General features: G+C 36.6%; 1 protein-coding gene across 4 annotated transcripts in view; it reads right to left on the reverse strand.

Moving 5' to 3' along the window:
* Nucleotides 1-15,846, reverse strand: part of RFX3 (regulatory factor X3) — a 282,021-nt gene that overhangs the window by 63,544 nt on the left and 202,631 nt on the right. For 3 of the 4 annotated variants that reach the window (XM_044265970.1, XM_044265972.1, XM_044265971.1), the window contains 2 exons: nt 12,300-12,374; nt 3,502-3,683 (listed from right to left, as the gene is read on the reverse strand). In XM_044265970.1, the coding sequence (XP_044121905.1) occupies nt 3,502-3,683; nt 12,300-12,374 (257 nt within the window). The remainder of the gene's footprint in view (nt 1-3,501; nt 3,684-12,299; nt 12,375-15,846) is intronic. The other variant, XM_044265973.1, reaches the window with a different exon arrangement.

Raw genomic sequence — 15,846 nt, forward strand, 5'->3', positions numbered from 1 at the left:
TACACACTGGGAAAGGTTAGGTAAAAGTGGCATATTTAGGTCATATGTTTATGATCTCCCTGTTCTGGATCACCTGTGTATTTTTATGATGGCTACACCTGAAGAATCAAATTAAGATTCTGAATCAGTGGGCTCAGGGCCCTGCAATAAATCTTTCCTTATAAACTAAAATATTAGTATATTATTATATTTTATATAAATATTCCTTATAAACTATAAAATATTAATACAACAGCCACTGAGTCCATGCAGTTACATTTTTCTTTTCAAATTTGTATTTTAAATTTAATTTAGAAGGGGTGATGGTGCAGAAAAAGTCTGGCCAATTAAAATGCATCAACAGCGTAAAGGGCTGCACACTAGATGGGAATTTATTACGACATGGTTGTACAAAACGAAGAAAAGAAATCTTGATTCTATTGTCTTGGATACATTCTCCATTTTTGCAAGTTCTATTATGGCAGAGATCATGAAGGTAACTCCACTGATACAGATTGTTGCGGTGAAGTCTATTATTTACTATTTTGAAACTGAAAAGGAAGCAGGCATTTAATCTATAGGTCTTGAAACATACTTTATTAGTCTCTGTTCTAACGAATTCATATCAGTTTTGTGGGCTGAGTAAGATGTGTCACATCAGACATGGGGAAATTTCTCTGTGAAAATGGCAAATTTCCACCTGGATGAAAATTGTCACAATTTCCCCATGTTCGTGAGAAAGACCATGTTTGTTATTAGAAACAACAAAGTTTTGCTCTGAATGAAATTTGCAAATTCTTGCAAAAATATCATTTTAAATATGTAGATTTTTGCAAAGGGAAAATAGTTTTTCACAAGTCTATATATAGCAAGACATCAGCTGCTTTTTCCATTTTTTTTCTTTCATTTACAAAAAGAAATTCAAGAAGAGTGTGGATTAAATATTTTATATAAAAATAGAACAGAAGTTTACTTCCAAAATTAAAGAATATATATTCGAAGACATCAAATCTTATTATATAAATAATATTGCCATTTTTTTTAAAAGTAGGGTGTTTAGTATCTACCTAGTTTTGGTAAAATAAAACAGTATGAAAACTTAGGGCCTTCTACTTGCAGAGATTAGATCTTGTCTCCAAAATCTACTGCAGAACAGAACAAAAAACAAAAACAAAAAACACCAATTTGTAGTGTTCTCCCTTACAAACAGGGCAGGGGTAAGGAGTAGAGGTGGGAAGTAGGAGCCATTCCCAAAGGGATGTAGCCATGATCGCTACAGAGTAAAATGGTGTCTGTCTTTTAGACCAAAACAGATAAAGTGTCTAGTTTCTTCTCCATTTTCTACAAATCAGCATTTCCATTGGGTTGGTGGGGAGATGGTTGGGGGAGATCAGCCATGTTCCACGATTTTCTTTGCTTAAACTTAATTTGCAGATGGATTCTAATGAAAGGAAACTTTTGAATTGCCTTTGTTTAGAACAAAAAGTTGAGAAAAGTTTTGGTTTGAATTAATTCACCGAATTATTTTATTGATTAACAAGTAATAGCTGTGCATACAGTTCATCAAGAAGAAGGAGGAGGAGGAGGAGGAGGGGAAGGGGGAAGGGGAGGGGGAGGGGTGGGGAAGGGCGAGGGGAAACATCTGAGTTAGTTTGCCTCATGATTTATAATACTGATCTTCTTTCTGTCCCCTGGGTTAAGAGTAGTAAATGAATGAGAAACCACTCTCCACGACAGACCCTCTGGAGCTTTGCCCTCATCGTTGTCAGCAACTCTGCATTAGAGTTCTGCTATCTTCGTAACATAGCATTTGCTTAAACTTTCCCCATAGGGTTTCTATCCTCCTTATTCTTCTAGGCTGTCCTTTCCACCTCTAATTGCAAACACTACATCCAATTTTAAAAGGAACAGGAAACATAATTGTTACATGGTGAGGGGGGAAAACAGAACATCAGAAAGTGAAGCTGTAATATTGCAATATGTACTTACAGAGTTGGATTCTAGTCATTCACAAACCCAAACCACCCCAATTCTGTCCCTTTCTATTTTAAAGATGTGTTTCAAGGTTTGAAAGGAACCTCAAAATAGGACCCACTGAAATCCCTCTCCGCAACAAAAGGAGCACGATGATACCACTATTACAATGTTGAATAAAGCCCAGACTCGCAAAATACTGGCATGGTATGAGCCTTTGGCAAGGGGATAGCAGGTTAGATCCCGAAATAAAGATGTTTGTGGTTCTGGGGCGGGGGTGAGGAGGGTGGGGGGGGGGGACTATGAGAGAGATAAAGAGCTTTTTTCAAGGGACTAAAAGCTTGAGTTCCTTTAGCCGTCATAGTCTCTGGTTTAAAATATACTATCTTTCCAAGTATAGGGAGAAGAAAATGTATTTATGAGAGAACCTCCAGCAACCTGAAGGTAAAATCACTTGAAATGCAACAGAAAGGAGTATAGGGCAGATCTCGTCAATGCCATGAAACTGACACATACACCATCCCCCCCTTTTTAGCATACATTGACTATGAAGTCAATTACTGAGGGTCTCTTTGTTTTATTAACAATATTAAATACTCTTCTTCACTAGAACACTAGGAAGCTGAGACTTAGAAACCAATGAAGGGTGTATCATCTAATGTTCTACAGCATAGCATCTTTATTTTTATACTTTTTAATATGGATTTCTGTAGGATTTAGGAAATCAAAAACATCCACATCCTTCTGCCCAGCTTCTTAAAATATTTATGTTATGATAATTTGTAAAAATTATAGAAAGGCCCAAAATGAAACTCCACAGTTCCAAGTATTATGTTCATGATATTTTGATTAGTAAAAACACTCATATCTCTTTCCAAAGGAAAGAGGCGAGAAACTAAGAATTTTTTCACATTATTGGTTTCCGTGCAATGGTGGTATACTATATTTTTACTTCCCTACATATACGGTTTCACAGTCAAGAGTTTAAAAAAGGCTAGTAAGAGGTTAAACAGGACCACGTCATTACTGAGGGCTTCAAACTCCCCAATTTTTCAAGTTCACCAAATGATTTTTAATTGATCTCCAGAAATGAAAACCAGCTTTAATTTCTCACTCTATTCAAAGAGTTATTTATAACGACATTTCAATATAATTTTGCAACAGTCAAGATAGTTTTCCACTGACTACATCACTTACTCATCTCTAGTCTGATTATTTTTAAAAGGAAAAAATAGTGATTTATATTAATTTTTAAGGCACCATGTGTAAATCTTCCACTAACAGTCTGACTTGCTGATTTCTATATAATTTGAGAATCAACTCATCTCAAAGCTGAGCTCAGTTATGTTTAAGACAATGCATCATTCTGGTTTCACAGTATTCTGTGAATAATGACCTCTTCATGAGAGACTGTATAAACTGCGCTATTTCCTTATTTTTTTTCTTTATATGTTATCTGTAAGAAAGCACTTTTGCTCCAATGATATACTGAAGTGCTTTAGTTTGAAAGAGAGGGATTAGTTTACGATCTTATTTTTTCATACTAACCTAGTTCCCAATCTCCTGGTTCGTAATCCCATAAAAATTGACCTTATTAGTTTTCCAAAAGAAGCAGCATTGACTGGGTCCAGTTTGTGTTCCTGGCAATGTCGTAGGTAGTGGTTGTACAACGTGCTTCTGGGAAGGCTCACTCCTTCTGCTGTCTCATAATTGTCCAACAGCCACTGGAGCTAGTACAAATAAGACAAGGTAAACACAGAGAAACCATATAATTTACCAACATGTCTACAAGCCACTACAAACACAATACACAGAAATACCTAGAAGATCTTCATCAAGACTTGTAATAGGGTCAACTGTTGTAATTCAAAGGCTGGTATAACCAGACCTTGAAAACTCTTGGAAATGTGCACCACTGAACCTAATTTATGACCTCAGACCACATCCATTCCTTCAAACATTCAAGCACGTGTAAAGAACGCTAATATTCCCTGTATTGATTGCAATTCTGTGGATAAACACCTCTTCGGGAAATTCAAAGAAACCCCTTAACTGGTTGTAAATAAAATTTGTAATTTCTTATGTACAAGACGTTTCCAAGCCTAGTGGCATGGCACATAATACATCTTTAGGGTTACTTTGTTTTAACACATGAACAGCAGGCTGCCTGGTATGAGTTTTTATATTAAGTTTCTATTCATTTACATAGAATTTTAATTTACTTATGTAATATACTCCAATAGGACAACAACTGTACTAACTAGTGGGTCAAATTCTGCAAGCAGAAGGGGGAAAAAATATCAAGAATTTCTTCCCCAGAAAGAAAGAAATTAACCAGACACTGATTAAAATATATATATATATGTAACTTACAAAAAGGAATCTTTTATTACAATCATTGGAGTTTTTCTACTTCCCTGCTATGTTTTTACATAATTTTGGAAGATACATTACAATGGTAGTTGGTAAAGCAACATTTTCTCGGTCTGTAGTTCACATTGAAAGGTTTATGATGTCCTGTGTTTTTTAAAAATAATCTTTAAAATAAAGCAAGTGCAAAAAAATTTTAGAAAATATAATGTAGGTATGTATTACTGAATTTCAACAGCAGGAAAATTATTAACTCATTCATTCATTTCTTTATAAAAGGAGAAATGAAAAATGACTTTCTTAAGGTCACAGATTGTCTCAGAGCCCAATCTGGTTCCCAACACACATTTCCTGATTACTTGCATACCGGTTGTTATTTCCATTGAGCAGCAAATACTTCACATTCCTTGTCTCAACAAAATTTCCATGCCATATAGAAGAGGTGAGATAAAGAAGTGGTATTTTTACATGCAATTTAAATTAAACATAAGTTATGGGAGCCCAAGGATTCCTGGCACATCAACTATGAGCCAGGCAACGTGCTAGGCACCTAGCAACGTAGAAATGAATATGATCTCACTCTTGTCCTCTAGGAATTTACAATCTTATTCCAAAAAACAATACGGATACTCAAATATATCAAAGCACTGGCTTACATATTTTAAGATTTGTGAACAAACTCAGAACCTGAACCTTCAAACTCTTACTAAGAAAATTCATTAAAAATATTTTAGACTTACTACCTTTAACTATGATGACTGAATTGACCAAAACCATTTTAATTTCAAATATTCTTATATGATGGTTATGTTTAATTAAACTTATCCCATTAAACTCATACTGATGTTGGCTCCAAAAATATGGGCACCAAGTCTACAAGTTAGGGCACTCTTTTTTTTTTTTCTTTTTAAAGTAGGCTCCAGACTCAGCATGGAGCCCAACACGAGGCTTGAACTCACAACCTTGAGATCAAGACCTGAGCTGAGATCAAGAGTGGGATGCTTAACCAACTGAGCCACCCAGGTGCCCCCAGAGCACGGTACTTTTAAAAATAAAGTTCACGTTCTGGTCAGGGAGACCTGAAGTTCTCCGTGAACACTTATATATGAATATGTGCATTTAAACATACTCATTGCCTATGTAACACATACAACCCTCCCTTTCTAAAAGGTTACACAAAATAAATTTACATGACAGAAAAATTAAAGGTCAAAAAGAATTCTTTAGAATTCTAAAGAATTCTTTAGAGATGAAGCATCTGTAACCTGTCAGTAAAGGCATTTTCCAGAGCCACATGATTTCTGAGTATTCTAAACAGCACAGAGAGCAAGTTCACTTACTCATACTCATTTTGTATAAAGGGGAGGGCGCAAAATGATTGGAAAACCCAGTTATTATGGCTCGAGTTAGTATTCTGTCTACCACAGTGGGTCTGGATGTCTCTAGTGTTTCTTCATAAATATTCAGATTCTGTAGATTATGAAGGCAACTGAAGACAGTGACACACAGAATATGGCCGTACGAGTCCCCCTCCTACCCTTCACTCGCACACCTCAGGACGACTGGCATCTGAAGGCAGTGCTTCCTCATGTGAATGTGCTGGGGAGGCTCTAGTGAACCATATTGCCCAGCAATGCGAGCTCTTGTTTTGTGTGTATAAACTAGGGAGAACCTTCCAATTGGTATTCTAAACATATAAAGAATATAGAAATACAGGACATAGACTAGAGAAACATAGAAAGGTATAGTCTCTGAGAAATTCAGTTTCTTGAGATGAAGGAGTATAAAGGAAACACCAAAACAGAATCCTCAGAAAGGCAAACATATAAAAATTCTGAAATATTTGGGGGAAAGCAAATATTCTGCCACTGAACTAAGGAAGTGTTCACATCCACAAGCGTGGAACACACAACACATATAAGTAAAGAATACCAAAGATATGTTTGTATATATTATCTTTGCTTTCTCATGAAAGGCATAGTGTCAAAGCCAAAGTAGTATGATTTTGTAACAAAAATAAATAGATAAAAATAAAGTATTTCTTTGCTAATGAGCATAACATAGAGCTATACAGGATATGTTAATTTAAAGGATATTCTTTTTTCAGAAAAGGAAAATGATTTCGTAACATGAACTCTATAACCAAAAGTATACAACTAGCAAAAATAGATCTGATACAATACACTTTCAACAAGATATAAAGCAAATAAAAATAATTTGTTTAATTAATGAGGTACAAATAGAAAATTTCCGTAAACTGCCTCAAATGTTTACTAGTTCTCTTGTAATATTTAATTACCTAAACATAAAGACAGATATCTAAAATGACACTATTTTCTCATGATAAAGAAAATTGTCTTGTAGATAAAAAAAACTGGAAAGCAAATCTAAAAATAAAATATTTGAGGGTATGATCTTAAGATGCCTTTTATAGAAAACTAGTGCAAATATTGAAGTTCAACATAAAATATTTTGAGTCCAAAGGTATGTTTACATATATAAAAGAGCTATTCAGACCACCCTTAAAGAAAACTTTTCACAAAAATAGTGACATAATGACAGCAAAAGTTGCCTTAAAATACTTGGAAGCCTGGATAATATTACTCAAGTCCCAGATGAATCATTTAGAGAAAATGAAGTTTTTACCGGATTGGCTCCGTGGTCCCCTGAGAGGCTCAACGGGTCAAGTAATCTGGACTGACAGCCTGGCAAACTTCTTGCTTTACTGTATACAGTGTTACATTCTTATAGACTCTTCATTTCTACACCATTTCTTCAAAAAATCTGAGTTTATTTGTAGTATGTGCACGTATGTTTGTGTCTACGTCATCAGTTGGTTTGAAAAACTCCCTAAGAGTGGGTTTCCGGAGGACTGTAACTTTGATGGACGTAAAGGTACATTTCGTTCCCTGCCCCTTATTCGCAGGAGAAAGAACGTTTGCTCCATGCCAGAAGGCTGGCAAGCAATTTGGAAGAGCAGGAGGAGGTCACGTGGAGGTAGAAAGCCCTGAGAACTGAAGACCCAACCTGGGAATGCTGGGGACAACTCTACCATGTGAGCACAGCGGTCCTCAGCCCACTGTGTGAGCGGACTCTGGTTTAGGAGCGACGAGGTCAGATTCTGAGATGCAGCCGAGTATTACCATGTGCAGGCTACATGCAGTTATGTTGCCTTCAAGTTTCATCACAGGGACGACATTGTAAATCAGATATTTGGGTCTGAAACACAGTATAAGAAAGGACTGATTTTGTTCTAAGAGAAACCTGGCTGTTCAGTGTAAGCTAAAGGCATCCCCTCTCGTGCGGCTCAAGGGAAGGTCAGACCTGTTGAGATCTAGTTTCCTTGGGCTTCGTCCGTAATAAAATCCCTTGGACCCTAGAATTCAATACCCTTAACATTTAGCAATTTAGAACTAAACTATTACTATTTTGTGTCCTCTGTTATAAAATGTCATTGAATATTTACTTACCTTTATGGTTTTTAAAAGCCTGTAAAGATACCACAGGAACTTTTAACCTTTATCTTTAAAACTTGATTATTCTACTGATGAACTAACACAGATTCATGTAAGGGTGGAAACCAAGATAATTGCATCTTTCAACCTTTGCATTTAATCTATATTAATCAGGGTAGATTCAGGAAGACGAATAGTTCCTATTTTTCCCAAAGGGAAATACTGATTGACAAATTAAAAAAAAAAAAAATACTGCATTCCCCAATTAACATCTAAATGTAACATTTGGCATTTTCCCCCCAGATGGATTATTATCCATTAGGATTCATTTTAAGTTCAGTTCATTGATTATATGCATTTTGACAGGTCTTATTTCTGTCATAACTTATATTTACAATACAGCAAAGTCAAGGGAAAGTGAGTACAAAACAAGGGTTTGCTTTGAGTTGAATATATTTAAGTAGCTAAAACCAGCAAAAATCATAAAACAACTTGCTAGATTTAAAAAGTATAAAAAGTAAATGCCTGATGCTTTTTATATGCTTTAGATGGATTTTTTTTTTTTTTTAATGCACAAGTTCAAGAACATTTTGTGGAAAGTGGGAACAATTAGTTTAAGAACATTCCTGTGTTCAAATTTGCAATCTAAAATATCTCACATCAGGTACAAAATAATCATTAAGTGCCAATTTATATTAGTTACCACTAAGAAGAAGTACAAAATAAACTTCGGTCTGCAATGACTGTCTACTTTGTTGTAAGCAGACGATATACATCATTAAGCCCCACTGCATCCTCACATACAGAAGATCTGGAAATAAAAGTATTTAATTAAAAATGTATTATACTAATACTATACTAATATAGTGAATTCCATAAAGCTAAATCAAAAGTACCATTCTAAAATATAAGGAAATGAGTGATATCACCCTTGGTTATGATTTTTTTTTTTTTTTTGGAAGGATGAGATTATTGGGAGAGAAACAAAGTTGTCTACTCTTAAATGGAAGGTTGCCCATGTGGCAATGATAGAGGGCTCATATACTCTTTCTCACAAATTCTATGCAGGGAAAAGGCCGCTTTATGCCAATACTGTTCAGAAACAAACCGATAGAAGCATACTTGATAACAAAAAAATGCATGCATGAGTTCCCAAATAAACGAACATATGACAGGCAAAGGTATGGAGAATACTGAAGGTAAGATAAGGTCTGTTCCCTTCTACTACTTGTTTATGTTCATCCATTTAGGAAATACTTGGGAAACTTCTACCATGTACCAGCCACTCTTCTAGGCACCAGGGATGCCTCAGAGGACAAAACGTATGAAGTCCTCACTCTCCTGGGACTTCAGCTTGTCAGTCTGTATGTACTCTCTGCTTGCATGGTGTTACTACCAAAATAATTGCCATTATGCAAATATTGACAATACTAGAAAAGAAACATGCCACTCAATGTAACTATACTCAGTTTCTGAGTGGGGTTCTATACAGGGTATGAAACTGAGGAGTATATATGCATCATATGCATTTCAACCTGGAGGATAACAGGAAGATAATGATAAAAACGGAATAGCAGTACTAAGTACTCTTAAGGATACGCTGAAAAGGGGACACAGAAAGAAAGAAAGGAAGAAAGAAAGAAAGAGAGGTAGGTAAAAAAACAAAGCCATCATATTGGAGTCTACTGACAGGAGATTATTTATTTGTTTGACCGTAAGAAGAATTTTCTGAGTTACTGTGAATAATCAAATGTGTAAAGGGAAAATGGGAAACCCATTCTATCCCATATTCTAAAATAGAGCGAAATAGACTTTCTGCTCAAAAATCATGATTAAGATGCCTCTTCTAAAACTACTAAATATGGGACACATATTATTGATCAGTTCTCCTAATTTCTGGCCTAATGAAATCGATTCTCTGTAGTAACTGAGAGGTCAGGGAAGTATCATCATGAAGTTGGGATTCATGTCCATTTTAAAGAATCCCACAAACCTCAAATGAATCTATATTATGTCCTATATAGTGAGGGATAAAGGTAATTTACAGTTTACGGACATTTAAGATATTAAGGATATATTTTTTAAAAACTTTTCCACTAAAATTTTTCTTTACAAGTGAACATCACCAATTAAGTCAACAGATTTTAAAATGCCCTTAGCAGGTGGTTATCAACTAGAACACATGCAGTAGCTTTTCCAGTTGTTTAGATTAACCTAACTTCCCAAGGACAGAAAAACAACAGGATTATTGTTATGTGTTCAGGGAGAAACCTGAGTGGTCAGCAGAGACAAGATCCTTCCTTTACAGTTTCTATACCATCTGTAGAATCATTTGTATTTGTGAAGACTTGACTGTAAATGTGCTTTAAATGAATTTAACTACCTCAGAGGTGTAACAAAACAAATCAGAACATCTAGAGGGAGATTATCACTGTATTTGCAACATTTATCTATATACTCTGTGTGTGTGTGTGTGTGTGTGTGTGTGTGTACCACCGTGTATATATACTGAAAAGTCTCTGGCAGTTAGACAACACTACGGAAGGGCTACCATGCTATGTAACAAAAAGCATGAAGCCACACAGTAACAAACATTTTTTCCTTGTTTGTGCAGCTTAAGCCACACGTTTGTTAACATTAAATATTATTTTGTGAGTTTTACAAGAGAATAAAAATCTCAAAGAATCCCCAACATATCTGAAGAGTTTCCAACAAATCAACAAAAATATACCAAAAAATATACCCAAAAAGCCCCCCATGTTCTTATACCTACATTATTAGTCATGGAATACTAATAAATATTGGTAATCCAAGTTAAAATTATACACAGCACATATTTTACTAAATTGCATAATTCAAGTGAAATGAGATATGAATTAAATAACAAAAACACAATTTCTTAGAAGTCTGACAGTTCAGAAAGTTAACTGTTGACTTCAGGTGTTTATTTGTTTTTCTTATGTTCCCGTACATTTTTTACTAACAGTAAAAAACATTTTTACTTGCCATTTTCAAAACACAAACGCCAGTTAAGTCATTACCCCCTCTCCCCCAAAAAACCCCTAATAGTGTACATTAAATCAGTCTTTATAAACAACTACAAATTCATGCTAACACAGTAGGAATATACTGATGAAACATATAAAAGAGGATAAATTTTCAGACGGGGGTAAAAAACCACATTCCTTAAACTGTTTCAAAAAGAAAGGCCAAAACATATATTATTTTAAAATTTACAACCTATACTTTTTACCAGAATTGCAGGCATTCTCCAAACTGGCTAACCTGTTTTTATTTGCCATGATACTACCCCTTGAAAAAGAAAGAACACATAATATTCATCTAAAAACAAATGTGTAAAAGACATAGAGGTATTTAGTGCTAAGCTGGAATATAAAATTTAAGTCTTTGAAAAGTCAATTATTTAAAAAGCACAATGAAAATATTATCTGCGAATTAAAAGGTTTTACGTTTACTGAAAAAATAACAATATCTCATTTCGGTTGGGTGATCCAATTTTAGACTTTTCACTCACAAAATATGGGGAAGAATTCAAAAATTATAATAACTTATTTCTCAGTTTAAGAATACATTGTCAGTTGGGAGGGAAAACTAACTTAGTGTATTGTCATTGATATTAATTTAGCAGAAGATCTATATAAAACAGATGTTAAGTCACTGCTCTATTTACTTTTTCCCATATATTCAGAAATTATGGCAACAAAATAATTTTTAATCAGAATTTCCATCAGTTTCCCCAAATCTGAAATTTGAAAGTGTTCATAGTTTCACAAAACTGTCCTTAGTCTTCTCAGACTTACCAGTGTTACAGTGATGGCTGCATCTGGTAACAGGTAAAAGCATCAAGAAATAATAACAGTGATCCTATTTAATCTCAATTAGTATCAATTTATGGCTTATCTAGAGTCTCCCTTCTTCTCTTGGCCCAGTTTCATTTTTCTGTAGGTCTCAGGATCTGAGCCCATCTAGGTCACTGTTTCCTGCCCACCTTTTATAGTCTTACTGGTAAAGAAATCATTTTCAGACAGTTTACCACTCGGTTTGGTATTAATCATCTTTTTCCACTGACAGAATACTACTGGGCATACAAGCAGACACGACCATTTGCCTGCTTCGGACACAGAGATGCGGATCACAAGCATTTGCTTCACAGACAATCAATATCAAACCAGAAAACTTTAAATATTGAAAATCCCCATTAATTAACTCTCACAAGTAAATGGCAGCTTGGTATGAACTGGAAATGTTACATCTGTACCAAAACAGCACAAAAACCTAGTAAGGCAGTATATCAGGGACTCCGCTTGGGGTTTTTGTTTGTTTGTTTTAGATATTCTGCTGTACAAAATAGCCATGAAGGGATACAGAGATCATAGGGCGCTGAGAGAGAAAGGTTAAGAAGCAAAATAAACAAGTCAATAAATAAAACAAGCATTTAGAAGCAAGCAACACATGCAGAACAAGCAAGAGATTAGTTTACATGAAGAAGAGGCAACTTACATGGCTGTTGAGGAGAGAGCTTCTGTGAGTGGACAGACCGTCAGACTTTTGCAGCGTCTCAATCGCCATTTCAATCTGATAATAGATGTCATTAAAAAAAGGGCTCAAGACAAGATAGTAATAAAAGGCTCACCAGAGAATTTTTGATAGATTCTCTAAAGTTCAATTTCTTCTTCAATGGTGGCTAATGAACAGCTCTTACCTAAATGTGTCTCTCCCCCACCTTCCCGCCCCACCCCCAGAGAATAAAATAAAAATAGGCACGCTAATGATAAGCCCGATCGCAAAAAGTACACCTCTTTTTTTTTTTTTTTCTTTTTTTCTGGAACATTCTGTAATGATGATCAGAATGGAGGCCTGAAGAGCAGGAACTCCAGTGGTTTCTTTCTAGTTATGAGAAAACATTCTTGACTTTCAGAGTTCAAGATGTGGGCTAGTAACCGCTCTCTTTCTAAACAGTCTTTCACAGAGTATTTAATATTTGCTCTATTTTGTCATGAAAGAAAAATTACCCTGCAGATTCTGTGTTTAACATGCATTAGTATTTTAATGCAAATGTACAAAGACCCTTTCATTAGTATTCAAAAGCTACTAACTCTATCCATTCCTCTCTTAACCCTGTATTAAAACTTGGAAATGGAGGGTCATTAGTATGAACAAACACTACGATGTAATCATGGCCCCTATGTTATAGTTTAGGAAGTGGTGGTGAGGCAGAGCTATTAGAAATGACAGCAGAAATGGAACATAAAAGAGAAAATAATTCAGAGTCAACAAAGAAAAGGACAACCACAGAAACAGTTTTCTACCATGTAATCTCAGCATACCATGAGCAATCATAGCACCTTAATTAAGGAGCAGGTACCTAAAATACATGGGATGCTCTCTTGATAACCTCACAGCAAAAGATGTCTATCTCTCACTCCCAGTGCTAGGGCACGTACTGTCAAATCAGGTTCTGAACACACTCTATTTGGTTACTTGGCTATGTTAACAACATTAACTGAAGTTAAATTTAAAAATCACATTATGTAAGAGAGAAAACTGATTTCGTTACTTTTATTTCTACCATGTGATCAAGTCAGCACATCAGTAGAAGCACCTATAAAGAACACTTAGTGTTTTCAAATGTAGTTGACTTACTTCTAGTTTACAGTGGTTAAAGAAATCAACGATGCCTTGAAATTCTCACGGACCGTGTCCCCCCACCAACACAAAAACGATGGTTGGCAATGTCCACAGCGAAGTTTTCTCCCCCATCAACGCCCCAATTGCTTCCTGGTGGAACTTTACCCACAGAATGTCCAGTCTCAATTACATCAGCATTAGATCCCATTTTCTTCTAAGCAACTTGGGAACTTAATAGCTTTAATTCTATTTTATGTTATTTCCACAAGTTACTGGTTCTACCTCCCTTGAGTTAGTAAGATATAAAACTGACAAAAATGTTAGAGTAGAAATTATAGAAAAACATATTCTTAAAATAGAGATTATAATAATTCATAAGACTATGTAATATGATTTGTTTCACTGTTAGTTTCTTTTAGATCACAAAATTAAGTAACCTGGCTTCTAAAACACTCCTTGCTGGGTGGAATGGTCCCGTAGTAGATTTTCAGTTGAAAACCAACTGAAGAAGGTGATACTGTACGAGTGAAAAAAAGGCACATTACAAAAAGAGCAACGTGAATGTACAGAGTAATGAGTAAGCAAGCATTTTACTAAAATGTTGAACTGCAGAACTACAAAGGACCTCGGTACTCATCTCTTAAAAGGGCATCCTAAGTGTTCTTGGTTGCAAAGAGAACACATATATCCAAAAAGAGAGCTGGAAAGCCTCACCCTCAAGTGACTTTAGATCACTTCTGTGAAGAATTCGCTCAGGGGACACCTGGGTGGCTCAGGCTCTGAGTGGCTCAGGCTCAGGCTCAGGTCATGGTCCCAGGGTCCTGGGATCGAGCCCCGCATCGGGCTCTCTGCTTAGCAGGGAGCCTGCTTCCCCCTCTCTCTCTGCCTGCCTCTCTGCCTACTTGTGATCTCTGTCTGTCAAACAAATAAATAAAATCTTAAAAAAAAAAAAAAGAATTCGCTCAGAAGTCTAATTTGCTACAATGCCTACATTTTCCTTCTAGTTTGAGTGTCGAGAGTTCGAGGTTCGATTTCGGTCTACTAGATAAAAATAAAATAATCTGCATTGCCTGATTTTCCACATTGAGCTGAAAGGTGAAAATGATCAGAGGTGTCACTGCGGTAGTGATGATGGCGAAATCTAGGTCTGTGTGGGTTTATAAATCAGCAATTTTACTTCTTTATGACTAAAAGAATTTGTGGTTACTGTTTTGGGTCATTACAAAGTGGACATGGTAGACAAACATTTTCCATTTCTTCCTTAAACCAGTGAGGCTTTAGACGATGATGATACAGGAGGTAATTTTTTGAAAAGTCAATGCTGTGAACTAAGGTTCAGTGCCCAGTTATAGCTCTTACTGAATTATCATCCTGAAACTGACACCAGGCATGTACACGTCCTCTCTGCAATTACCTATTGCTAGGATACGTGGTGCTTGGGAGTTAAGGCTGGTTCAGGTGACCCTGGACTATTGCCTCATAATCAGATAAGAAGCTACGGCAACTCCTCTGAGATCAGGTGGTAGGATGCTCCATCTGACATGAGACATCTGGCCTGGAGAGACAAGCTTTCAGAGCACTAAGTGGGATTACTGTGGCGAGTGACGTCAAGAAACTCCCTGTGTGACAGAGCAGGTAAGAAACCGCCATCCATTCCCGACAATCCGGGCACAAGACTTCCTAGATAAATCAGTCTTTTCTGGAAGAGAAAAAAAGATCCTCATCACTATGCTAGGGACGATTTTAAAACCCTCCAGAATCACCAGCTTCACGCGGGGATCCGGGGGGAAGGGGACTTGACTCTGGGAGTGGTTCTCCGCCCAAGACAGGACATTTTGCTTCCATCCTCCTGCAGACGTATTTTCAGCAATGGGAGAAGAGGGTTTTGCCCTGTGTTTAGACAGGCTGCTGCAATCTTGGAAGAGTGGCAGGCCTCGGGGACAAAAAAGCGAGAGAGACAAATGAGATGTTCTCCAGCTCTGGGAATCACAGGGTCTCCAAGCCTCAGAGGCAGCCCCGACGGAATGCCTGGCCAGGTCCGGAGAGTCAACGCGCAGGTCATGAGAACTTGCTACGCTCACAGGCCAGATTTCTTTCCAACCACATGTAGCAGAAGGATGCACAGACCTCGTTGCAGTGTGTCGTATGACAAATGACTGCGGAGAATCGTGTGAAAAATGGGGACTGTGTGGAGCACCTTGCCGAGAGGGTCACTGGCCATGAAGACAGTTCAGAAAAACCAGACTTCGTCAGAGAGCAGGCACCCCTGGGAGTCTGGCTGTCACCGAAGCTTCATTTGGGTAAAGAAAGAGGAAAAGAACTATATTTAAAAAAAATGTTTGAGACTGTGTCACCAGTGAATTAGTCACTGGAGGATTAAAATGAATAGAGGTGTAACACTCGGCTTCCACAACCAAAC

The sequence above is a fragment of the Neovison vison genome, chromosome 9, assembly GCF_020171115.1.
Source record: "Neovison vison isolate M4711 chromosome 9, ASM_NN_V1, whole genome shotgun sequence".
Classification (NCBI taxonomy): Eukaryota; Metazoa; Chordata; class Mammalia; order Carnivora; family Mustelidae; genus Neogale; species Neogale vison.